Source organism: Protomyctophum bolini, assembly GCF_963924005.1.
Source record: "Protomyctophum bolini genome assembly, chromosome: 9".
In the NCBI taxonomy this organism is placed as follows: Eukaryota; Metazoa; Chordata; class Actinopteri; order Myctophiformes; family Myctophidae; genus Protomyctophum; species Protomyctophum bolini.
In genome coordinates, this window is record NC_137870.1 from 44,516,457 (window position 1) to 44,542,202 (window position 25,746).

At 44.6% G+C, this 25,746-nt stretch overlaps 3 protein-coding genes and 1 pseudogene across 4 annotated transcripts; 1 reads left to right on the forward strand and 3 right to left on the reverse strand.

Moving 5' to 3' along the window:
- Positions 1 to 3,156: 3,156 nt before the first annotated feature.
- LOC308321900 (delta-1-pyrroline-5-carboxylate dehydrogenase, mitochondrial-like) lies at positions 3,157 to 13,529 on the reverse strand (the record flags this gene model as incomplete). The annotated part of the gene is made up of 5 exons (XM_080772995.1): positions 3,157 to 4,514; positions 6,138 to 6,301; positions 10,774 to 10,909; positions 11,797 to 11,935; positions 13,488 to 13,529. The coding sequence occupies 5 exons, from the start codon at positions 13,527 to 13,529 to the stop codon at positions 3,157 to 3,159; spliced, it is 1,839 nt and encodes a 612-aa protein (XP_080629121.1).
- On the reverse strand, positions 4,576 to 6,141 carry LOC308321054 (small ribosomal subunit protein mS38-like). The gene has a single exon (XM_080771841.1). The coding sequence runs from the start codon at positions 6,042 to 6,044 to the stop codon at positions 5,388 to 5,390; it is 657 nt and encodes a 218-aa protein (XP_080627967.1). The 5' UTR covers positions 6,045 to 6,141; the 3' UTR covers positions 4,576 to 5,387.
- Positions 13,530 to 17,133: 3,604 nt separating the features above from the next.
- Positions 17,134 to 18,262, reverse strand: LOC308321901 (cardiolipin synthase (CMP-forming)-like; the record flags this gene model as incomplete). The annotated part of the gene is made up of 1 exon (XM_080772996.1): positions 17,134 to 18,262. The coding sequence occupies one exon, from the start codon at positions 18,260 to 18,262 to the stop codon at positions 17,168 to 17,170; it is 1,095 nt and encodes a 364-aa protein (XP_080629122.1). The 3' UTR covers positions 17,134 to 17,167.
- A 784-nt stretch (positions 18,263 to 19,046) lies between these two features.
- Positions 19,047 to 20,232, forward strand: LOC308321902 (programmed cell death protein 2-like; annotated as a pseudogene). The gene has a single exon. The product of its transcript is annotated as a programmed cell death protein 2-like (transcript).
- Positions 20,233 to 25,746: the final 5,514 nt, after the last annotated feature.

Below are 25,746 nucleotides of genomic sequence, written 5' to 3' on the forward strand. Positions count from 1 at the left end.
TATTGGTCTTAGCCAACATTGTCAAGAAACCACTACACAGAATTGCACAATTGCAAATCTCACGCGTTATATTTAATGTTGTCTTTTTTGCACAAATTAAATAATTTCTGTATTATAAAACAATGAGCACTTTGAAATAAATAGAACATACTTACTACGTACTACATCATACATGGGCAACTGGCGGCCCGTCACTTAATGTGGCCCTCAGGTTAATATCAGAATACTGATATATTATTGATTTGCAAACATGACAGATGGAAGGGGGGCCCAAATACTTGTGCGATGTTCTTCTGGTACAAACTGGTCTATCAGGCAGTCTGTCACTCACCGCCACCTAGCAACTTGGTATGCACATTATAGCGTGTTCGTGTAACTGGTTTCCAATGCAGTTACTTGTTCACGTTTATTATTTGGATTAGGGCTGGGACTTTAAATGATTAATTTCAATTACAGAAACAATGACGCTATAAAAAAACGAATGCATTTTAGTCGCACTTAAGTTTTTGCACCACAGAACCTCTCACGGGACAATTGGAGAAGATGCCGATCAGCATGGCTCAGTTGATAGGAAATTTAATATTTTAAAAGAAAATCACTCATTGATTCACTCGTCTACCAAAACGTTTTTATTGAAAAGTCAAATCACTTATCATTTGATTCCAGGTAGCTTGGTGATTCGCCCCAAGGACTGGAAACCAAAACTTTGCCGTTCATATGCCTGCAATCTGTAAAAAAAAAAAGTATAGGCTACACATTAATTAATAGTTTGCAGAAATGGGTACATTTACAGTAAAAGTATCAATACTGCAATATAGAACAACTGTGTTACAAGTCTGGGATTCAGAATGTAATGAGTAAAAGTACAAAATAATTGGTGTGGAAATGTACTTAAAGTACCCATAGTTGAAAGTCCGTCAACAACCGGCTCTGTGATATTTTTAGTCGCAAATGCGAGTACCTCGTTTCACTTAGACATTTATAAATATAAATGTTTACGTACCACGGCGTCGCAATAATGTAGGAAAATAAATCGCCGATCTACAAGTTCACAAGATCAGTACACTCTCAGTTACAGACCTCAAGACCTGTAAGGGTCCATTTGGGGGGGGGGGGGGCGGGGGGGGGGGGGGGAGGTGCAATGTACCACCACCATTTTCCAATCAAACTCTACAGCAGTTGAAGCAAACGAGGCATCGATTGTAAGATTCAACGACGGTAAAAGGCTGGGCTGCTGCTACGCTAACATTAGCCTGCCTGCCTGGTTGGTGTAATCAGATAGCATTAGCTACAGCCGTGCTGTGCTGTGTCGGTCTGCACTGCAGCAGCTCGAGCCGGCCGGAGTACTAAACACGTTTTTAGGAGGAGAAATGGGTCTTCGTGGGTATCCCAGAACACCCACCACGAAGAGGGCAAAGGTAAAAGTAATATCTCTTTTCCTGCTGTCTTACCATTTTGATGCAGTCAAAGTCACGTACGATGTAGTCGAGTCACTCGGCAATTCTCCCTCTGCACAATGTAGGAGGCGGGACTTCCTGTTGGAATATAGAGGCCTTGCACCGACGTCACGAAGTGGGCGGTACCGCGCCCCGCGGCCATGATGGAGATACTCCTGTTGTAAACAAACCGTGGAGTCATTCATTCAGTTTTTAATCACTGAAATGCATCAGCGATGTCAAAACAACAACAATAGAGCCCCATGTGTCTATTGTCTAATGGTGGACATCGACCACTGCACCACACTTACCTGCCATTGTGCTGCTGATAGTCAGCTCTGAGCGAGACGGACAGATTAATTCCAAACACAGGGCTTTGTGTGGGACATTGAACTCCAAGGTCATGATTCCACTTCATAAATAAAATAGTAACAATATAATTTTGAGTATTTAAATAAAATACAAGTTGTACTTCAGGGGTTTTCAAGTGAAATATGTTGGGTCTTATATTCAGGCTTTTCTGGAGAGAAGGAATGTGTAATGGAAATTCTTTCATAGGAAGGAAATGTCCTTCCTATGAAAGAATTTCCATTACACATCCAAGGTCACTGCAGTGAAGGACATTGAACTCCAAGGTCACTGCAGTGAAGGACATTGAACTCCAAGGTCACTGCAGTGAAGGACTCGGGGCTCTGTGTGGGACATTTAACTCCAAGGTCACTGTCCCTTGTAGTTAGTAGGTATCCCTCCCATGTTGTAATGGACAGTGGGCAGCACTGGGACGTACAGCTGAAATAGGCGCGCCCATAACCCCCGGTAGCGATAATCGTGTTCTTGGCTCGATAGATCCAAGGTCACTGCAGTGAAGGGCATTGAACTCCAAGGTCACTGCAGTCTTCCTCCAACTCCTCCTCTCCCCACCTAAGGCTGTAGGAACCAACCATAGACTGTAAAAGAATATGGACAAAGCGGTACTAGCTTGTCTGTACATAACATTGTCAAGTACAGTAATTGCATTGTCAAAGTGTGTGTGCACGTACATGTGTCAAGATGTACAAACGCATCTTTTATCTGAATCCATTAGTCGGAATGAAAGGACAGTAGCTGGGAATGTTCCGACAGATTTGGCAAAACTGCTAAAAAAAGAAGAAGAAAAAGAATGGCAATAGTAAATATAGTTCTAAGATACAAAATGAGTACATTGTGTGTCCCATGACAAAACGTTAAGTTTGGTGACACCCATTTGTAACTTTAAATCATATCATTATGAAGTCAACCCATTTTGGGCGGGAACCCCATTTTGGTGTTAGCATTATGTTATGCTTTAGCTATTGAAAAATAGCAGATCTACAAGATTGTAGCATGCCACCGAGTGGCGCGCTACGAGCTTGTAGGTTTTTGGTTCTTTCACATTTAGCTACGCCAGTTGCAATTTATTGGGCTGTAAACATAATAGCAATGCAGTGAATGCATGTGATAATTGTTTTTGTTTTATTCACAGCACCGATGAGTGACTTACATTTGGCACCAACAATAGACTGTTGATATAGTATTGGTAGTATAAATATATATTTATTAAATACAATTGTTTGTAAAACTGTGACTTCAAAAGGTACAGTATGACAGGAGATGCCGACTTACATGGCTTATGATGAAGCTAAAGGTTTCAGGTGTCGAGGGGCAGGGTTGGGATGGGGTTATATAGTACTTTGTTAACTTCTCAGCCCATGTAGGGGTACTTCCATTCTGTGAGCGGGACGTACGTCTGCTTGACTACCTGTGGCGATGTCCACCTCAAAATGTAGTGGGGACCTCCCGGTTTGTCATTGGTTCCTGAAGCTCTGGCACCACCAAATGGCTGCTGAGCGACAGCAGAGCCAGTGGATTGGTCGTTCACATAGTAGTTCCCTGCAGCATTTCTTAAGATCTTGGCTGCCTCATTAATCACATTCTGGTCCTGAGAAAACACAGCCCCTGTCAAGGCATATGGGGAGGTGTTGTCTATCAGATGAAGCACCTCTTTGTAGTTTTTCTCGGGGTAAACATAGACTGACAGAACAGGCCCAAAGATTTCCTCGCACATGATGGCGTCCTGTGGGTCTTTGGTTTCAACGATGGTGGGCTCCACAAAGTAGCCTTTTTTATCATCACAGTTTCCCCCAGCGATGATGGTCAAGTTAGGGGAGGACTTTGCCCGATCAAGCCACTTCTTTATACGTGCAAAAGACTTATCATCAATCACGGCTGAGAAAAAACTGCTGAAGTCATCTACAGGGTCTCCCACTTTGATCTGTTTGTGGATGGCCAGGAGCTGCTGTTTGATTTGGGGCCACTTGCTGTCGGGTACATACATCCTGGAGCAGGCCGAGCACTTCTGGCCTCCATACTCAAATGCCGAACGTATAGTCCCAGTCACCACACTCTGAATGTCCGCAGATGAGTGAACAAAGTGGAAGTTCTTCCCGCCGCACTCTCCTGCCACACGAGGGAAGTTCTTATAGATGTCCAGGTTCTGAGCCACCTGTTTCCAAAGACGTTTGAATGTTGAGACGCTGCCAGTGAAGTTGATGCCTGCCAAGTCCTGTGAGGAGGTGACAGTGTCTCCAAACACAGGTCCGTCAGCTGGGACAAACTGGATGATGTTGGGGGGAAGGCCACACTCCCGCAGGACCTTGTAGACAGCATAGCTAGCTGACATGGCTGTGTCGCTGGGCTTCCACAGTACAACATTACCCATGAGAGCAGGGGTGCCAGCCAGATTTCCACCAATAGCTGTGAAATTAAAAGGAGCAACGGCAGCTACAAAACCCTCCAGTCCACGATACAGAGCAGTGTTCGTGACCCATGGAGCAGCTAATGGCTGCTGGCCTTCCAGCTCGATGGCGTGTTTGGCGTTGAACCTGAAGAAGTCAATCAGTTCTGCAGCAGCGTCAATCTCTGCCTGTACCACTGTTTTACCCTGTCCAATCATGGTCTTGGCTATGATCTCAGCTCTTCTAAACCCGCTGATGACATCAGCAGCCTTGAAGAGGATCTGGGCTCTGTCCCGGACTGGCGTCAGGTCCCACTCTCTTCGCGCTGCCACCGAGGCCAAGATGGCGCTTTTTTTTTTTTTTTTTTTTTTTTTTTTTTCCAGCATGACAGGTACAACTTTAATGTAAATTTTAAATAATTGCTTTACAAAAACATGCATATCGTCTGTCGGGTGAAAAACCTCATATGTCCAACAGTGTTACTTTCCGGGATTCAAATTCAAAAGTAGCAGATCCACAGGCTCAAAGTGCTACTTTCGATGATTTTGTGTGATGCCCTAGAGTCTAGTATGATCAAGTAGGCCATTCATTTACGAAACACAGAATATGGAGACAAGACGTTTCTGCCCGACAGCAACGATATGCCCACTTCAATGATACCCGCTTAAGAGTCAAAGAAAGTAGACCATTGTATTTGCAGTGTGATAAGAACACCGTCTGTATGGGGTCGGTCAGTTGTCAGCTGTTTAATCAAAATGTATACTCGGTACTAGTGCCTTGTGTCACTTGCCAACAATAACTGATTTTAAAGTGAATGTGTCACTTTATAAACTAATTTCTCTGCCTTTATTGGAACATCAGGCTGGATGGTTTACGCATCGGCAATGGTTTGATACTGATGCAGGTTTTATCAGCCACTTGTGGATCCTCATCTGGACGCGGTCCCAGGTCTTCCTGGTAATAACGCAGAGCGTTGCTTGGCATGCTAACTGGCCTTGAAGGCATTACTCCTTGGCGCCACAGAGAAAATAATATACTTTGTCTTTATGACGAATAGCGAACATGGCAAGGACGCCAGGTTGAACGTGGTTCAGGATTCATCAGTGCACACGGCATGCTTAGCTTGAGAATCAGCTCTTGTCGGCAAGTGACACGCCACACTGAAAGAGGGTATTAAACAGAGCTTCATTTAGTCCCTTCAGTTTCCATGCCGTCTGATAAAGATCTTAGGCACGGTGTATCCCTCTGGAGCCTTCTTCAGTCCAGCCCGTTTCCAAATCCTCTCCATGTCCTTCTCAAATAGCTTCTGCTTCCTCTTCGACTGGCCCAACAGCACTTTCCTACGCACAAATTTCGTCCTCTTCATCAGCTTCTTGTACCTGTGGTGGTTCATCCTCCGCCGCCGAATCTCCAGCACGTTCTTGCAGCCGAGTGGCGTGATGCTGCGGATCTCACCCACCCCGACCACGCCCTCCAGAGCGGGAACAACGGAGAGTGGCGGAAACACGCTCTCCTCCAGCAGCCGACCCCCCGCGTCCTCCTGGGAAGGGAGCTGCGGAGGTGCCTCCAGGAAGGGAGGGAGGGAGTAGCGCAGGGACAGCCAGCTCTCCAGAGGACTCACAGACATTTTGCGAGGCACTATGGCCTCGTCCAGTTCCGGTTCGAGTTGCACCCATCTAGGAGGCGAGGTATTGTCCGCTGCCGTTGAGTATAATTTGCTGTGTCTTGCATTTAAAGAGGAGCAGCATGTGAGAGGTGCAGATCCACTCAGAATGTGCAGTAGAGGTTGACGACCTCCACCAGTGGATCTGCAAATCAGACGGAGTGGAGGCACAAGCCTTGAAATAAACATCATCCAGCCTATGATGATCACATCAACACGAACATCATCAGGAATGATTTAGATGGTCAACCTGTGGGAGTCTGATATTAATGTTCGCGATCCGGTGGGCTAAGCTTCCCAAGATGGCTTTGTTGAGCAATTCCTTGTCAGCATAGCAGAACTTGGCAACCTTATGTGAGTGATTGAAAGGACATGACTGGTATCTGATGTCTTTGGTCCACACATGTTCAATATGGAAGCTCGTACATATTTGGGTTTTGGACGTATAGCTGCTTTGGGGATCACACTGATGTCACCATGACTCAGCCATAACCATATAAGGAGTCCCCAAAAACAAATCACTCAGCTCCATATATGGGCACAAAGGGGGGACACACGGACACACACACAGACAGACATGATCTGCTAGGTCTCATAGTAAGTGCTCACTGCGTTCGCAACAACTTCTAAATGTCCCAGCTAGTCCTGAAAGTGACAGACCATTTGAAGCTTTGTGAAATACATCAGCAGCTACTGTTCGAGAATAAATCTAGATGGTGGGTCTAGAGAACGACTCTAGAGAGTGAGGGAATCTGCTTCCCTTCGATGCCAATATATGGAGATCTCTGAACTCTCCCAAAACTGACTGGTCAAAACACTTGCCCATATATGGAGGTTCCCGAACTCTCTTAAGCTGATTGGTTGAAAAAGGGCCATTAGTGTCTATGACATATTTATGACGTACGACTCCATATTTGGGCATGGGTTTCCAAATTGATCTGACACCACTGACACACAGGGCCTTCCCGGCCTTGGTGCCGTCGACCGTCGTAATGCCTGATTTTACGAAAAAAAATTGTCATAGTTTTAGTCCGCCGTTCTCAACAGCTGCATATTTTGTTCCCGTCCAGCTTGATGGGCATCCAATGTTTGTCTGTGTATTCACTGCAGTGAACTCCAAAGGTCACTGCAGTGAACTCCAAGGTCACTGCAGTGAAGGACTCGGGGCTTTGTGTGGGACATTGAACTCCAAGGTCACTGCAGTGAAGGACTCGGGGCTTTGTGTGGGACATTGAACTCCAAGGTCACTGCAGTGAAGGACTCGGGGCTTTGTGTGGGACATTGAACTCCAAGGTCACTGCAGTGAAGGACTCGGGGCTTTGTGTGGGACATTGAACTCCAAGGTCACTGTCCCTTGTAGTTAGTAGGTATCCCTCCCATGTTGTAATGGACAGTGGGCAGCACTGGGACGTACAGCTCAAAAAGGCGCGCCCATAACCCCCGATAGCGATAATCGTGTTCTTGGCTCTGAAGCGGTGGATAGATCCAAGGTCACTGCAGTGAAGGACATTGAACTCCAAGGTCACTGCAGTGAAGGACATTGAACTCCAAGGTCACTGCAGTGAAGGACATTGAACTCCAAGGTCACTGCAGTGAAGGACATTGAACTCCAAGGTCACTGCAGTGAAGGGCATTGAACTCCAAGGTCACTGCAGTGAAGGGCATTGAACTCCAAGGTCACTGCAGTGAAGGGCATTGAACTCCAAGGTCACTGCAGTGAAGGACATTGAACTCCAAGGTCACTGCAGTGAAGGGCATTGAACGTCAAGGTCACTGCAGTGAAGGGCATTGAACTCCAAGGTCACTGCAGTCTTCCTCCAACTCCTCCTCTCCCCACCTACGGCTGTAGGAACCAACCATAGACTGTAAAATAATATGGACAAAGCGTTCTCCGGGTCTGATATTGACGTAAGATGAAGCCTGTCAGTCCAATCGCCATCTTTCTAGATCCGTTTGGGCCCAGCTGGCCATTGGCTGGCCCAGACAACGAGGCGGGACTTCCCCCCCTTCTTGGTGTCAAGCCTTGAGGAAAACAATAAAAACAGAATTACAAGCAGATTCTTTATCGTTTACACCCACAGCTTTGTTGTGGAAGACACTTATTTATTTATTTATTTTAACACATAAAAAATGTCAAGTCCTAGTTATCCCATTTTCCAGATCGATTCGAAATAAGTACTAGCTTGTCCCAAAAACAAAGTCTGTACATAACATTGTCAAGTATGTCAAGTATAGTAATTGCATTGTCAAAGTGTGTGTGCACGTACATGTGTCAAGATGTACAAACGCATCTTTTATCTGAATCAACTTACCCTTCACCACAAATGCTGGCATGGAATGAAAGGACAGCAGCTGGGAATGTTCCGACAGATTGGGCAAAACTGCCCAAAAAAAAAGAATGGCAATAGTAAATATAGTTCTAGGATACAAAATGAGTACATTGTGTGTCCCATGACAAAACGTTAAGTTTGGTGACACCCATTTGTAACTTTAAATCATATCATTATGAAGTCAACCCCTTTTGGTGTTAGCATTGTGTTATGCTTTAGCTAACACAATGAAGTCATTGACGTAACTCACACTCTTTGAACCCACCCTTGCATAATGTCGTAGCAGATTGGCCATATTTCTGAAGCTGATGTTTGTGGCACTGATGGCAATTCCACCGTGTCTGTGGAATGAAAACATGTCTTGTTACAATAAACATGTCAATGTCGAATTAAGTAAGGTGCGGCCGAAACACTTGATATTGTTCGGCTCTCGCTGCCGGTCAATGTTATGCGTTATTAGCCTTCAGTCCAGAGGACTCCCAACGTTATGGAGTTCCCAAAATTGTGGACTCAAACCAGGCAGATTCCCAGGTGTCCTGTGACACCTAAGGTCAGAGGTCACTCCCTGACACCACGGGATGTCGGGATGGGGCACAAAGACAAAAACATGTCAATGAATTCAAACTGTGTGTACTAGGCTTGAAGTATATATGAAGATGAAACCCTGAGGCGAAATGGACATAGTGGCCGAATTTGGTATTGCATCGTGGGCCCAAACATGAACGCGCTGGTCCGTTGACTATCATTGTGCACGTTCACGACGGCAGCGTGTTCATGTGTTTGGGGCAAATCCATCCCAGATTTGCACTCTGTTCCTACCCGGAAAGAGGAGTGAAATCGCCTCATGCACTTTAGAGCAACTTAATGCAAGTGGACAGGAGGAGAACTTGGGTGCCGTCTCTATTCATATATACTCTAAGGTACTAGGCTTTACCATGTTTTGTTTGGTTACCCAAATAATTCTGCTACCCTCATTCTATTTGACCAACACAGTCTCATAATATTACTGCTGTATAATGAAATGTATCCAGAGTTGTTTGCTCACTTTGCTGTCCATTTTGATGGATGTTTAAAGAGCAGATGTTTAAAGTTATTCAGGCTGTTAGCATATTCATTTCAAATAATCTGTTTCACAGGTAAAAATAAATGCAAAAATGTAAATTTCACGCAATAAAAACAATATAAAAGTATTTACAAAGATATTTATAGTACACCCAAACCACACCCAAGGGTCGGGTCGGGACAAAACCAAGATCAACCATTGCAATGAGTTAGAACATTCTGTCTAAAATAGAGCCCTATAGAGCGTCGCAGTCCCACCTCCTTTCAGAACGACGAGTGGCCCAGGAAATGAATCCCAATGCATTTTTCCCATAGGCTTTTCTTAAAGTATTTATTTAAAGACGGTTACACCGCGGACAAAGCCAACTCGGATCATGACAAATCATTAGAAAGAAGAAAATAAAGGCAGGAGACAACACTATTTGTTTTGTTTTTCTTCTTATAAATTCATCACAAACATGACAAAATCATTGTCATGATTTGTCACGATCCGATGGAAAAAATGCATTGGGATTCATTTCCTGGGCCACTCGTTCTTTCAGAACGACGAGTGGCCCATTCTCCATAGGCTTTTCAAAATGTATTTATATAAAGACGGTTACGCCGCGGACAAAGCCAACTCAGATTGTGACAAATCATGACGACAAACACAATATTTTGTGCCGAACAAATAATTTGAAAGAAGAAAATAAAGGCAGGATACAACACTATTTGTTTTGTTTTTCTTCTTACTAATTATTTGATCGGCCCAAAACATTGTAATTATTGTCATGATTTGTCACGATCCGAGTTGGCTTAACCATTATGTTAAACTCTTATCTGTTGTAAAATAGCAGATCTACAAGCTCATAGTGCTACACCGAGTGCCGCACTACACCTCTGATGGAACAATCCCCTATACAAGCAAAGGGACCAGGAGGACACAAACTAAATAGTATTAATCGTCGGTGGGTGAATAAGTAATGACAAATGCTTTGGTCATTTTCAATTAAACCATTAAGACCTGAGACCAGATTCTACAAAATGTCTTCTAAATCATGACAGTTTTCTGAAAAACCTATGTTTCCATGTCAACAATTCCAAAGCCATGTAAAGGACCCCAAAAAGAATATGCGATTGGCCACCAGTCGCCATCTGAAAACATTAAAACGTGGGAGCTGACCAGTACAACCACTGTTGGCCACTAAGCAGCTCCAGGGGGAGCAGTTGGGGGTTCAGTGCCTTGCTCAAGGGCACTTCAGCGGTGTTGGGTGAGTGATGACAATCACTTCCCCACCCAGATCTTTCATGCCGTCCGGGGAATCGAACCGGCAACCTTTCAGCAAAAAGGGCGCTCCTCTAACCCAGTATTGAATGACAGTTTGAAAAGCTTCAGAAATGAACCATCACACATTCAACCACTGCATTTGGTGCTTCAGTGTTAATATTGCTACAGTTCAGTTCAGGGGGAAAAACAGAGAAGCATCCCTGAAACTGAAACTGGAGTAGTTTTGATTCCTACTCCAGTTGATCTGAAGGCACTTCCTCACCTGAAGCCACCAGACCAGGACTCCACACAGCAAACGGTCTTCCACTGATCGGCCAATAAGGGATCAAGGGTCTGAATGCTGCAACATGGCTTCTCACCTTCCCATCGCCCCAACATCAGGATCACTTCACACAAGGCTATACAGAAGAAGACAAACACAGTAGTCAGTAGAGAAACGTACTGAGCATGTGGAATATTTTATGATTGCACACATTAACAGTCAGAGGTGTAACACTCAAGGTGTAATTGTGTACCATGTATAAAGGGCACCTACGGACGGCTACGATTCGAAACTGGCCCCCGTACAATCTGAATCCCCCCCACCCACCACCCCTGTTCCCCCTCACTGTAAATCTGAATCCCCCCACCCACCCCTGTTCCCCCTCACTGTAAATCTGAATCCCCCCACCCACCCCTGTTCCCCCTCACTGTAAATCTGAATCCCCCCCACCCACCCCTGCTCCCCCTCACTGTAAATCTGAATCCCCCCACCCACCCGTTCCCCCTCACTGTAAATCTGAATCCCCCCACCCACCCCTGTTCCCCCTCACTGTAAATCTGAATCCCCCCACCCACCCCTGTTCCCCCTCACTGTATACGTTTCTTTTTCCTTTTTACCTCCTATGATGATTTCCTGTTTTGATGAATTGAAAATGGTGGGCCCTATTGTTATCAAGGGTAATGCTTTATGGTGTCGTCCACACAGTTAACAGTTTTTGTATTGAGTTGTACTTGAAATGTACTGTAATTCTGCAAACTGTTAATTAATCAATCAATCAATAACACTTGAAAAGTCATAGTGAAGTCAGAATAAACATTGTAAATCAAAGCTTGAATTGTAAAACAAACAACGATTAAATAATGATTATGAGGCTCAAATGGCTACGTGAACTCTTTTATTGCAAGGTATGTTCTCACATTTGAATAATTAATTTGTCTCTGAACTGGAAATCAAACTAGATGTATTTTTTTTATTTTTCCTCCAGCATGGGTTACATTAGAACAAGCATGGCAGTGAGTGTACCTGTGAGTGTGGACCTGCGTGGTCTGTGGTTGGCCTTAAAGATGAGCCTCTGGCAGACCGAAGATTCATCATCACCCAGAAATGCAGTCGCCTCAATATAGGTGGGGTTGATGAAAGCCAGACGGACATGCTCCATCACCTTGAAGAACAAACAGAACACTTATTATGTACTAATAATAATAATAAAACTTTATTTGTATAGCACCTTTCATGACATGAAATGCAGCTCAAAGTGCTTTACAGAAAAATGGAGAATAAAAGAAAAGCAAGGCAACAACATTAAAAAACATGAATAACAAAAATAAAAAATAAAAGATCAATTAAAAGCAATGTTGTAGAAGTGGGTCTTGAGCTGTGCTTTAAAAATGTCTACAGAGGCTGCCTAACGAAGGTACAGTGGGAGCTTGTTCCATTTTTTAGTTGCCATTTTTTTTGGCAAAGCGAGCAGGCCAGCAGTGGAAGACCTTAGGGGGCGGTTTGGGACATATTTAGGCAGGCAGTCATGTAGGTAGGAAGGTGCGAGACCATTGAGAGCTTTATAGACAAGTAAAATAATTTTAAAATCAATCCTAAAAACAACCGGAAGCCAGTACAGGGATGCCAAAACTGGAGTAATATGTTCTCTCATCTTAGTTCTAGTTAAAACTCTGGCTGCTGCATTTTGGACAAGTTGTAATCCGTCAGTTGTTTTCTTAGGCAGTACTAGTTCCTCTAACTCTAACTTTAAAAAGGTAGGGTAAGTGGGTTTAAATAAGTGTTTAAAAGCTCTATATTATGATAGTACTCATTGTAGACTAGTGTTCAGTAACAGGAGTCTCCATTTCTCTCCAGCTTTCTATTAAACAGAACATGCATTGAGGTCAGGATACCAATTGTATCCAATCTGGATAGAGAACACAGTCAGGAATCTCAGGATATTACCTATAAGGAATGGATATAGTTGCGTCGCCTACCTGAAAATATATTTTGTTTATTAAAGAGGGGACCCCTGTTATTGAAAACAGGGGTCAAAAGGTATTTAGTCAAAAGGTAAAATCACTATATTCGGATGTTACCATCAGAATGTAGTGTTAACCAAAAACAACGTCACTTACTCCTCCTTTAAAGGTTGTGTAAGTGATGTATTCTCCATGATCTTGAATCAGTAGACACACTGAGAAGGAACTGACCTGATCAAAGCTCCTACACCTTCGGTAAGCAGTGAAAGGAGGATGGTTCAACCACAACATGGTAGCCTCGAGCAGCCTCAGTTTGTCCACAGAGAGAGAGAGAGAGAGAGAGAGAGAGAGAGAGGTACTCTTCCTATTGGCATAAACAATAGATTACATTAGATTAGAATATACATTATTTATTACCATTCTGTTCTCTCATAGTTAATGAACTACCCTTTTCTCCTCCTCTCACATGCTCACTGCATGGTGGCAGGTGACAAGGACAAGTCGTTATGATGACAGGTTGCATATAAATACAACTTTGAGTCATAGCCCACCGATTACTTACCTTGTGTTTTTAATGATATTTTGACAACATATGAAGATTTGAAAAGAATATGAAAAAACAGGGACACCACGTTGAATGTTGTTGAAAATCTAGACACATGAACTGCCTTATTGCAGACACAGATGTCGTAATGAAGGGACAGATTTGTAATCAATCTGTCTCTAAAATGTATGCATTGCTCTGTGTCTGACCTGATGGTAGACGACACTGAAGCGTCCCAGAATGTAGTCCATGCTGTGTTTCATCAACAGCTTACAGGAGTGCTGCTCAGTGACTTTGAAGTCCTACACAGTTCTTCACGTCCATGTGACAGAATCTCTGTCCTTTTGTCCTCTGAGAGAGAGGAACTCTTCCTATTGGCATGAAATACAGTAGATTAGGTGATAAATCATGATAGTATCAATAACATGGCAATGATACAATTTCCAGCTGATAAAAGCCGATACATTTTCAGCTGTTAAAAGCTGATAAAAAACTATTTTACAAGAGTGGTTCCCAAAGTGGGGTGGGGGGAGTGGGGACCCCCAGGGGTCCTTGAGGGAGTTCCAGGAGGGTCCCCAGCTAAATGAACCAAATGGACCCTTAAGGGTAACAAATGGAACCAAAGATCTTGCCGTTTTGGCAATGCAACAATTAATTAAATAACCGTCAGTGGTTTGTCTCACATGCACTCATTGCAGCCTGTGTATTTGCATTTGTATATATATATTTTTTTAAACTAACAGTTAAAGAATATAAAACGTGATGACAATCAATCTGTCTTTGCTAATAACGCGTTGGTGGCTTATTTTTTAAAGTTACTGGATACAGAACCACATTTCATCAAAATATGTTCGGATAATGTATATAATATACCACCCATATCAATACTTGAGAAAACATTGATCTCAGAAGAGAAGGGAGGCATATCGGTATACTATAACCTGTTTGACTACAGTACGGATTCAACAATATATAGACTAATTAAATGCTTGGAAACTAGACATTCAAGAAGACATTGGTGAGACAGAGTGGAAACAGGCATGTTTAAAAGCACAAAAACAGACCATAAACACAAGGTTTAAACTACTTCAATATAAATGGTTAATGAGAATGTATATAACTCCTGTTAAACTCCATCATATGTCCGCTAGTATTCCAGATGTTTGTACTAAATGTCTAACAGAGAAAGGTACTCCATTTCATTGTATGTGGGAGTGTCCTAAAATGAAAATATTTTGGAATGGAGTTATAACGTGTCTGTCGGAAATATCTAGAACTACAGTTCCACTAAACGCAAAACTCTGTATACTTGGAATATATCCAAAGAACTTTTTACAGACAACTAACCAGACAAAAATCTTGGACTTTGGACTTCTCCAAGCAAGGAGAGCTGTTGCGCTATGCTGGAAAAACACTGAGACGCTACAACACTGAGGATGTGGCCAAAGGAAATGATGACTGTATTGGACTGGAAAGACTTACGTATATAAGTTAGGGCCAGACAGAATGATTTTGTCCAGCTGTGGGAGACATATATGAATACTATACAGACTATTGTTTAAGAGGAAAAGAAACATAACTGGAAACTAAAGAACTACACAATTGTTTTTTTCTTTTTTAGATACTTATTCTTTTGTTTATACAAGTGCAAGTGTGTGTGAGTGAATGTACTGTATGTAATGTATGTTATAAAAAAGCCAATAAAAATATTATTGAAAAAAATAAAACTCTCAAAAGGTAGGGGTGTGAAGTCCAAGTGTCCTAGCACTGTCCAAACTGAACTCAATGTGTCCAAAACTAAACTCAGGTGTCCAAAACATAAAGCAAATCCAAACCAGTCTATAGAGTGTGGCCAGTCTCCTCTTAAACTCCTTTGTAAAGTCTGGTCGAATATCCAAACTCCAGGAATGGGAAGGAGGTCTCTAAATCCAAAGGTATAATCCAATATTAAGGGAATGATCCAAAAAGGTAAGAATGGCAAGACTTGGGAAATATTCCTCTTGCTCACAGCAGTAGCCTGTCTGTCTCTCTGCCTGTCTGTCTCTCTGCACCTCCACTCTGGACTGACAGAGTCAATCTCTCCAGGTGGCCCAAACAATGTGATTGCCCCTCACTCCATCAGCCAGGTGAGCTGTGGGCGGGGCTTCCCAATCACTGCCTGTTGCCATAGCAACACATGTATCTAACTGGTTTCTCATGGCATATAGTCCAGCAGATAACTAGAAACATTTCATAGCGCAGCGGATTGGTAGAAAATAAGAAAATACATGAAAAATGGTGCATAGCAAACAAAGAATGCATGGAACCAATGTGACTCTGGGTACAGATGTTACAAGGGCATACCTTGTACAAGCAGGGCATACCTTGTACAAGCAGGTTTGTCATTGGTTCCTGAAGCTCTGGCACCACCAAATGGCTGCTGAGCGACAACAGAGCCAGTGGATTGGTCATTCACATAGTAGTTCCCTGCAGCATTTCTTAAGATCTTGGCTGCCTCATTAATCACATTCTGGTCCTGAGAAAACACAGCCCCTGTCAAGGCATATGGGGAGGTGTTGTCTATCAGATGAAGCACCTCTTTGTAGTTTTTCTCGGGGTAAACATAGACTGACAGAACAGGCCCAAAGATTTCCTCGCACATGATGGCGTCCTGTGAGTCTTTGGTTTCAACGATGGTGGGCTCCACAAAGTAGCCTTTTTTATCATCACAGTTTCCCCCAGCGATGATGGTCAAGTTAGGGGAGGACTTTGCCCGATCAAGCCACTTCTTTATACGTGCAAAAGACTTATCAATCACGGCTGAGAAAAAACTGCTGAAGTCATCTACAGGGTCTCCCACTTTGATCTGTTTGTGGATGGCCAGGAGCTCCTGTTTGATTTTTTTTTACTTTTAATCATCGCTTTACAAAACCGTTAATCACATGACAATGATTTTGCTTGGCATGATAACCACGGTAAACTCTGGGTTTAAAAACAAAACAAAACTCCAGCCAGAGGACTTATAGGTATGCGTTTGTGTGTGTGTGTGCACTGTGCATATCCACACAGCTTTAACTGTGGCTATGTCTCTTAAGTCCACAGCCAGTCGAGTCATTAGTCCCCTGCCATCGTTGATAGCGTGCACGTCACCGTCATGGATTCTCAGCGTACGGGTGACAGTATAAAACAGCAAAGGGAAAACTATCTGACACATTGGAAAGAAGCAACACAAAAGCAGAGTAAACTAGAATGCTATCTGGCCCTAAACAAAGAATACACAGTTGGCAGAATACCTGAGCACCGTGACCGACCCAAAACAAAGAAAAATCTTAACTAGGTACAGACTCAGTGAGCACAGTCTCGCGATCGAGAAAGGCCGTCATAGGCAGACCTGTATCCCGAGAGAAGACAGACTGTGCACCCACTGCACACTAAATGAAGTGGAAACCGAGCTACACTTCCTAACCATCTGTCCATTGTACCAAGACATCAGAGACACATACTTCCCACAGATTACAACCACACACGGAGATTTTGAAAACATGACCAATGACAAAAAACTCCCATATCTGCTGGGCGAAGTACAACAATGTGCAAACACAGCAGCAAGAATTGTGAGTTGCTGTGATAGGAGAAGGATATCAAATGGAACACAACCACCCTAAAGACTAATCATTGTGTATATTCCTGCACTATACCTGCATCCAGTGATCTTGCTACATAGAAGTTGATCTATTGAAGATTCTGACCTTCAAATGTACATCATTTTTGTTTTGATTGTATTGCTGTATTGTTGTATTGTTCTTTCTGCTTTGGCAATGTAAATGTATGTTTTCTCATGCCAATAAAGCCCTTTGAATTGAATTGAATTGACAGTTACATTTCCGCTTCTGTTCAGACTAATTCCGACCTACTGTTCCGGTCGTTTTTGGGCGTTTAGCACCTTGACCGTCTTGCGCCCGTAGTGCCAGTAGCTGTAGCCCGACGCAGCCGTGGTCACCGCTGTGATGTACCACAGCGACTGCAGCAGCATACTGTCTGTGTAGTGGAAGAGCGGAGAGGCCAGCGACGCTGCCACCAGGAGGAGCTGGAGGGCTGTGTTCACCTTGCTAAACAACGTGGGTTTGAGCTGGGCTGTGGCATAGCAGGGGTTAAAAAACTTGCTCAAGGTCACCGGTGCGGGTACAGTCTTGCATCGGACCCAGAACACTGCAGCTATCAAACCAACGTCTCTGAAGATCACCAGTGCTGTCAGAGGAGCTGGTATAAGCTGAGCGTAGGCGAGGCTGACGTATACAAAGCTGATGAGGATCTTGTCAGCCAGCGGGTCCAGAGCACTGCCCATAGCCGACTTCTGACTGGGCCACGTCCGGGCGATGTAGCCGTCCAACAGGTCCGTAGCTCCAGCCAACGTGAACAGAACAAGGCTCAAAGGAAAGTGCTGTTCGATTATCAGGTAGCCCAGGTACGGCGCCAGAACGATCCGACACACACACAACAGGTTTGGGATTGTCCAGGGATTCTCATAAAGTTGTTTGAATTTGAACAGGCCTTGTCCCGCGTCTGTTGTTGCGGTGGAATCCTCCCGGGGCTGGTGGGGTTGTTTACCACCGGGGGCCTCCCGGGGCTGGTGAGGTTGTTTACCACCGGGGGCCTGGCTGCACAGACCCCGTGTTGTTGTCACCCGAGACCGGCGCAGGCCACCATGATGACCTCCTTCCAGTCCTCCCCCTCCTTCCCAGTAGAGCTGCCGATGGTGGAGCGACCACCGGTGTCCAGCAGCGCGCCGCAAGGACGACCTCCACGGGTCCGACCCGTGGAAGTTGTCCGTGCGCGCTGGTGGAAACGCCGTGGGAGTCGAACCACCGCAGTGGCTCCGTCTGGTGCCCGTGACGGGTGAGCGCCGTGCGGCCTCCTCCTCCGGCAGACAGCGGACTCCTCGCCTGCATAGCAGCATGCTGCCGTGACTCCTTCGAGCGCACAAGAACAACACCTCCAGCCCCATTGTTTGTTTGCTTGTTTGTTTGTTTTAGCGAGCGGACGACTGAGGTCTCTCGCTGTCCGTCGATGTTGTTAATGACGGCCGACGGCACCAAGGCCAGGAAGGCCCCGTGTGTCAGTGGTGTCAGATCAATTTGGAAACCCATGCCCAAATATGGAGTCGTACGTCATAAATATGTCATAGATACTAATGGCCCTTTTTCAACCAATCAGCTTAAGAGAGTTCGGGGACCTCCATATATGGGCAAGTGTTTGCGAACGCAGTGAGCACTTACTATGAGACCTAGCAGATCATGTCTGTCTGCGTGTCCGTGTGTCCGTGTGTCTGTCCAGCTATCCAAATATGGAGTGTGTTGCATCAGCAATCACTCAGCTCCATATATGGGCACAAAAGGGGCCAGGTCCACTCAGCTCCATATATGGGCACAAAAGGGGCCAGGTCCACATATACAGTAACAGCGGGACAGACACACAGACAGACAGACAGACAGACATGATCTGCAGGGTCTCTGGGTGGGTGTCTGTCTGTGTGTGTGTCTGTGTGTCTGTCCCGCTGTTACGTCTCCATGACTCAGCCATAACCATATAAGGAGTCCCCAAAGCAGCTATACGTCCAAAACCCAAATATGTACGAGCTGCGTTCGCTTCCCGTGTCTTACTGGTCCTTTTAATACTCCATGCTCAAAACCTCCTCCACGACACACGTTAAGTTTGTTATTTTGGCCGCGACCTCTTCGTGACAGCTGAGCTGATCGTTCAGCGTTCACGTTTCTTTACAAAACGTCAACATGGCAGCAGCAGCAGCAACAACAGAAACCAAAGAAGTTGTCCTGGGTTTTCTGGAAGACGCAGAGCCGTGGCGGCTCCGCAGCCCACAGTTCCCCAGTAAGGTGGGAGGTAAACCGGCGTGGCTCAGCCTGAGGGACCTGCCGTCTCCATCCCGTCTGGAGTGTGACAAATGCCACCTGCCACTGGCTTTCCTCCTGCAGGTGTACGCGCCGATCGCCAATCAGGACAAGAGTTTCCACAGAACACTTTTCCTGTTCTGCTGCAGAAGCCCAACGACAGCAGCTGTATGAAAGTGTTCAGGAGCCAGCTACACAGGAGGAATGAATTCTACCCCTACGAGCCCCCACCAGAGGACACAGAGACGGAGGAGACACCCAGTGATCCTGACCCCAGTGTGCTGCCTGTCTCTGGGCTGAAGTTGTGTCGGGTGTGTGGTTGTCCTGGGAGCAAAGCATGCTCTCGCTGTCACACCGTCACCTACTGTAGCGAGCACCACCAGACCCTGCACTGGAAACACACACACACGAGACGGAATGCTGCAACCAAGGGGCTCCCAGCGTCAAACAAGGGGCTCTCAGCATCAACCAAGGGGCTCCCAGCGTCAACCAAGGGGCTCTCAGCATCAACCAAGGGGCTCCCAGCGTCACAGCCACTCTGTTCCTCTTCCCCGAGTCTGAACTGGACACTGAGCCAGAGAAAGAGGAGTCAGACGAAGCCCAGACGAAGGAGAATGAAAGAGAGGAGGAGAGCACACAGAGGAGTGCGGATTGTCCTTCCTCGGCTGATGCCCTTGCAGAGACAGACCTGGAAGAGATGGCCGTCCACGAGACGGAAGATAACCAAACGGTCCAGAGGTTTAAAAGGAGGATGGCTTCAGAACCACATCAGGTGCTGCGCTACAGCCGAGGGGGATCTCCTCTGTGGATCTCCTCCCAGCACGTCCCCGCCCGTCAGGATATCCCACCGTGCACATGTGGTGCCAAGAGAAGCTTTGAGTTCCAGGTGATGCCCCAGTTGTTAAACAGTCTGTCTGTAGACTCCACAGGGGCCAGTATTGATTGGGGGATGCTGGCTGTCTACACATGCTCCGTCAGCTGTAGTAATGATGACAACCGTTACTGCCCAGAGTTCATTTGGAAGCAGGACTTCAGCACAGAGTCGCACACGTTCACGTATACGCACTGAGACGAATCAAACACCCAGACCTTACATGCCCGTCCGGGGAATCGAACAGGCAACCTTTCAGCAACAAGGACGCTCCTCTAAACCCAGTATTGAATGACAGTTTGAAAAGCTTCAGAAATGAACCATCACACATTCAACCATTGCATTTGGTGCTTCAGTGTTAATATTGCTACAGTTCAATTCAGGGGAAAAACAGAGAAGCATCCCTGAAACTGAAACTGGAGTAGTTTTGATTCCTACTCCAGTTGATCTGAAGGCACTTCCTCACCTGAAGCCACCAGACCAGGACTCCATACAGCAAACGGTCTTCCACTGATCGGCCAAAAAGGGATCAAGGGTCTGAATGCTGCAACATGGCTTCTCACCTTCCCATCGCCCCAACATCAGGATCACTTCACACGAGGCTATACAGAAGAAGACAAACACAGTAGTCAGTAGAGAAACGTACTGAGCATGTGGAATATTTTATGATTGCACACATTAACAGTCAGAGGTGTAACACTCAAGGTGTAATTGTGTACCATGTATAAAGGGCACCTACGGACGGCTACGATTCGAAACTGGCCCCCGTACAATATTAATCCCCCCACCCACCCCTGTTCCCCCTCACTGTAAATCTGAATCCCCCCACCCACCCCTGTTCCCCCTCACTGTAAATCTGAATCCCCCCCACCCACCCCTGTTCCCCCTCACTGTAAATCTGAATCCCCCCCACCCACCCACCCCTGCTCCCCCTCACTGTAAATCTGAATCCCCCCACCCACCCCTGCTCCCCCTCACTGTAAATCTGAATCCCCCCACCCACCCCTGTTCCCCCTCACTGTAAATCTGAATCCCCCCCACCCCCCCACCCCTGCTCCCCCTCACTGTAAATCTGAATCCCCCCCACCCACCCCTGCTCCCCCTCACTGTAAATCTGAATCCCCCCCACCCCTGCTCCCCCTCACTGTAAATCTGAATCCCCCCACCCACCCCTGTTCCCCCTCACTGTAAATCTGAATCCCCCCACCCACCCCTGTTCCCCCTCACTGTAAATCTGAATCCCCCCACCCACCCCTGTTCCCCCTCACTGTAAATCTAAATCCCACCACCCACCACCCCTGTTCCCCCTCACTGTAAATCTGAATCCCCCCACCCACCCCTGTTCCCCCTCACTGTATACGTTTCTTTTTCCTTTTTACCTCCCATGATGATTTCCTGTTTTGATGAATTGAAAATGGTGGGCCCTATTGTTATCAAGGGTAATGCTTTATGGTGTCGTCCACACAGTTAACAGTTTTTGTATTGAGTTGTACTTGAAATGTACTGTAATTCTGCAAACTGTTAATAAATCGATCAATAACACTTGAAAAGTCATAGTGAAGTCAGAATAAACATTGTAAATCAAAGCTTGAATTGTAAAACAAATAACGATTAAATAATGATTATGAGGCTCAAATGGCTACTTTTATTGCAAGGTATGTTCTTACATTTGAATAATTAATTTGTCTCTGAACTGGAAATCAAACTAGATGTATTTTTTTATTTTTCCTCCAGCATGGATTACATTAGAACAAGCATGGCAGCGAGTGTACCTGTGAGTGTGGACCTGCGTGGTCTGTGGTTGGCCTTAAAGATGAGCCTCTGGCAGACCGAAGATTCATCAGATTCACCCAGAAATGCAGTCGCCTCAATATAGGTGGGGTTGATGAAAGCCAGACGGACATGCTCCATCACCTTGAAGAACAAACAGAACACTCATTATGTACTAATAATAATAATAAAACTTTATTTGTATAGCACCTTTTATGACATGAAATGCAACTCAAAGTGCTTTACAGAAAAGCAACAACATTAAAAAACAAGCAGTAATGCAATACAGTGAGGACATGAATAACAAAAATAAAAAATAAAAGATCAATTAAAAGCAATGTTGTAGAAGTGGGTCTTGAGCTGTGCTTTAAAAATGTCTACAGAGGCTGCCTGACGAAGGTACAGTGGGAGCTTGTTCCATGCCGAATCTGCCGAATCTGCCGAATCTGTCAGTTGTTTTCTTAGGCAGTACTAGTTCCTCTAACTCTAACTTTAAAAAGGTAGGGTAAGTGGGTTTAAAGGTGATATAGGCAAGTTTTCAGCCAAAAATCAAAATATTTATCTATCTATATTTGTGGCCTTATTCCCTCTATCTTCCCCTATATTTTGATGCTGAGCTGCTGCCCTGTAGACATACACTCTCCCTTTGTCTCCCTCTATGTGTTTGTATCTGTTTATATCCACTGTTGTTTATGTCGCGGGACGGAAGGAATTGTGTTGGGAGGAGGGTCTGTGTGGGGGGTGACGCGGAGTCTTAGCCAATCACAGCGCGAGGGTGCGTACAGGTACAGCCCGCATATCACCGGTCCAGGCCCTCACTCTGTTTCCATTTCAAGAAAATAACGTGACATGGCGGAGTTAGCGGACGCTTCGACTTTACCAAAGAAAAGAAAGTTTTTTGAAAGCAAACGTGTGGCAGCTCGATCCAAAACCAGAGTAAATCTGGGTGTTGCGTTTCCCCGATGGCGTGCGTTGAAGGAGAGGCTATCGAGGACCATGGATATATCCAGCGACGCGGAGTTGGGAATGTATCTTTTAGACCAGTAAGTCTCTTTCAAACTGTTTCTTTCACACAACACGTATAGCGCTTTCAATGTAAACCATACTGTTGGCTGTGCTCGTCTTTTTGGACAGTCGCAAAACTTTTATCGTGCCAAAGAGTCTGTTTTTTCAAATGCTACCGCTCCTGTTGGCTTACACGTGCAGTACACTGATCATGTAAATAAATACGTATAACCATCGCATCATATATCGCAACGGAAGAATATACTGTTGACGGAAACATCCCCATCATAAATAATTAGCAAGATGCTAATTATTTGGGTTAGCAAGCATCTAGAAATAAGCACAGACGCTAAACCATCAATCTTACATGGGGGGTGGGGTGGAGAAAATAAGACAGAGACCCCGGCCGAGCGAATTAGTATGCTGTGTAGTAGTAGTGTACCAGCGTGTCGATCTACCTATATTACTTAGAAACTATGATTATGTGGAGTACTATTGCAACGTGTGCTGTTTCATATGAGCATTTGTTGAAGCCTCTATAGTAGGACTATGGCGTTTTTAGGTCTGTGTAGACAATACCTACTTCATGAATTATATAATAATTCTGAGTTCAACGATAGGTAACAGTACAGTTACAAAAGCTATGCTCAATTGATTACAGTAAAAGCACTGGGGGACTTGTTTGCAATGGTCTAATAACTAATTGTTATGGGTTCATTTGTTTGTGGCATTTCGGTGCATACAGTAGCTTAGCCCAATGTACATAATGTGATGTGACCTGATCTGCTCAACATGTATTGCTCTTCTTGAGTGCAACATTAATTTGGTATCAAGCACAGGCCTTGATTCACTGATTGTTTGACAAATATGTTGAGTGACTGACTGTAACAAGTTATATGTTCATGTTTTGACTGTCCCCAATAGATATGAGGGTGGGCCATCAATCTCAACACCCCGAAAGCGCCTCTCTGTCTTCACAATGCCTCTGTCTCCAATTACAGAAGGTAGTGCTGCTGGACCAGCCAGGTATGTACTTTTGTGTAGTTGCTACCTGTACCTGGTTGTTGTTTTTTTTGTTGTATAATTCATGTGTGTTGTGATTCACTTTTGAGTACAGTAATGAATATAGCATATACAGGAACTAGTGTAGACATTTATATCGCATATATGTGCATGATTGAGCCTCTTCTTTAGTAATATACACATGTTTAGCTTTTGAAACAGTTTTAGAAATTTTCATGTTTGCATATTTTAGTTGCACATTGGTCATGGGTAACGGAAACTAATTATTTATGTTTTTGTTGTACAGAGAGGAACGACCACAGCGAACAGAAGCTTTACTGAGTGATGTAGAGCCTCTTCCATGTTCCGGTGGCGAAGAAATGGAAGTAGTGGGATGTCTGCAACAAAGGTTAGTCTACATTACAGTCCTACTCACATGCCCATCTGAAATCTAGTATTATTCAATTCACCAACACATCTTTTTCTACCATTTCAGTTTAACATCATTCGTCATTGAAGAGGAACAGGAAGATGTGGTTGATTCACACTATAATGCCTTCATCAACACTGTGTAAGTCAAAGTGCATGTAATAACACAATCTGCATTGTATGGTTTGTCATCATAAATTGTATTGCAGATATGTTGACACACATAATATGGTCTGAAATTATTCCACCTCTCCTATTCATCACTAATGTGAATGTAACCCTTCTGTTTGTAGCATTTGCTTGACAGATGAAGAGTTGTTGGAAGATGATGATGACCAGACACACACTGCTGTTGGAGAATCTGATATTGACCGCACCGTCACAGCTGATGAAGGAGAACAAGAGGACCTTGAACGCACTTTCACAGCTGATGAGGGACATGGTGATGCGGGAGATGCCACACTCACAGCGGAAGATGAAGACTATCTCGAATACGGCTCCGATGCAGATGACGAAGAGTATGAGCAAATGCATGGGGAGGACGACAGTGGCGAAGACTCGGACGAAGAATATGTGCCACCTATTTCTTTGAGGTTAGTTTTTAATAATTAAGTATTTAATTTCATGTCATTTTGATTTAATTTGATATGTATTTTCTAAGCAGTTCAACTTTGTGTCTAACAGGTCTGGTGGACCAACTCAGATTGACCTGAACACATTGCCTACTATCGGGATGGATGAACTGGTCTACGACCCCCCTGACCTGGAAGTTCAGGATTCAGAGGATGTGTCTTCAGAAGAAGGAGACCGATCTGAGGATATTGTAGGTCATCCGGCGTACATAGCATATAAAAGCTCTCTCACTCAGCTCATCTCATTCCTGGAGCTGCCGATACAGAGCTGTCCTGTCAAAAGCTGTCCGGCCCAGCCACCGTTTGCGGTGCAGTTCTCTCCAAGAGGCTCTGCAGCCATAATCTCTTGGGTACGCCTTTCTTGTAATTTTCAATAACTTTTTTTTATATAGTTGTACTATTGTAGTTCATTAAAACTGTGTATAATGTGTCATTGTTGTACTATATATTTTGTTATTTTACAGGTCTGTTCTGCCAGCCACATTGTGTGGTCATGGAACTCGCAACCGAAGTTGAAGTTTGGAATGCAAGCAGGGGATTTCATGATGGCAACCAACATTCTGCTGTCTGGCAATAATTTTTCAAAAGTGAAGCTGTTGTTCAAGCACATGAACATGGGCATAGTGACAGACAAGACGTTCTTCAAGATCCAAAACGCCTACTGTGTTGACACCATCAAGGAGTTTTGGGAGGAGAAGAGATCTGCAATAATTCAGCGCCTGGCTACTCAAGACAGTGTAGTGGCCCTAGGTAAGGAACCTTCATTCTAATGTTCTCTAACCATTGATTTATCTGTGTAATTGTTTCTATTTTATTTTTATAATTTATATCATTCACATTTTACTTTGTGCAATTATGTATTCTGTGTGTTTTT

Excerpts from the sequence above, each read along its gene's own strand:
- LOC308321054 (XM_080771841.1), bottom strand. The coding sequence starts at position 6,044 with ATGATGTTTATTTCAAGGCTTGTGCCTCCACTCCGTCTGATTTGCAGA.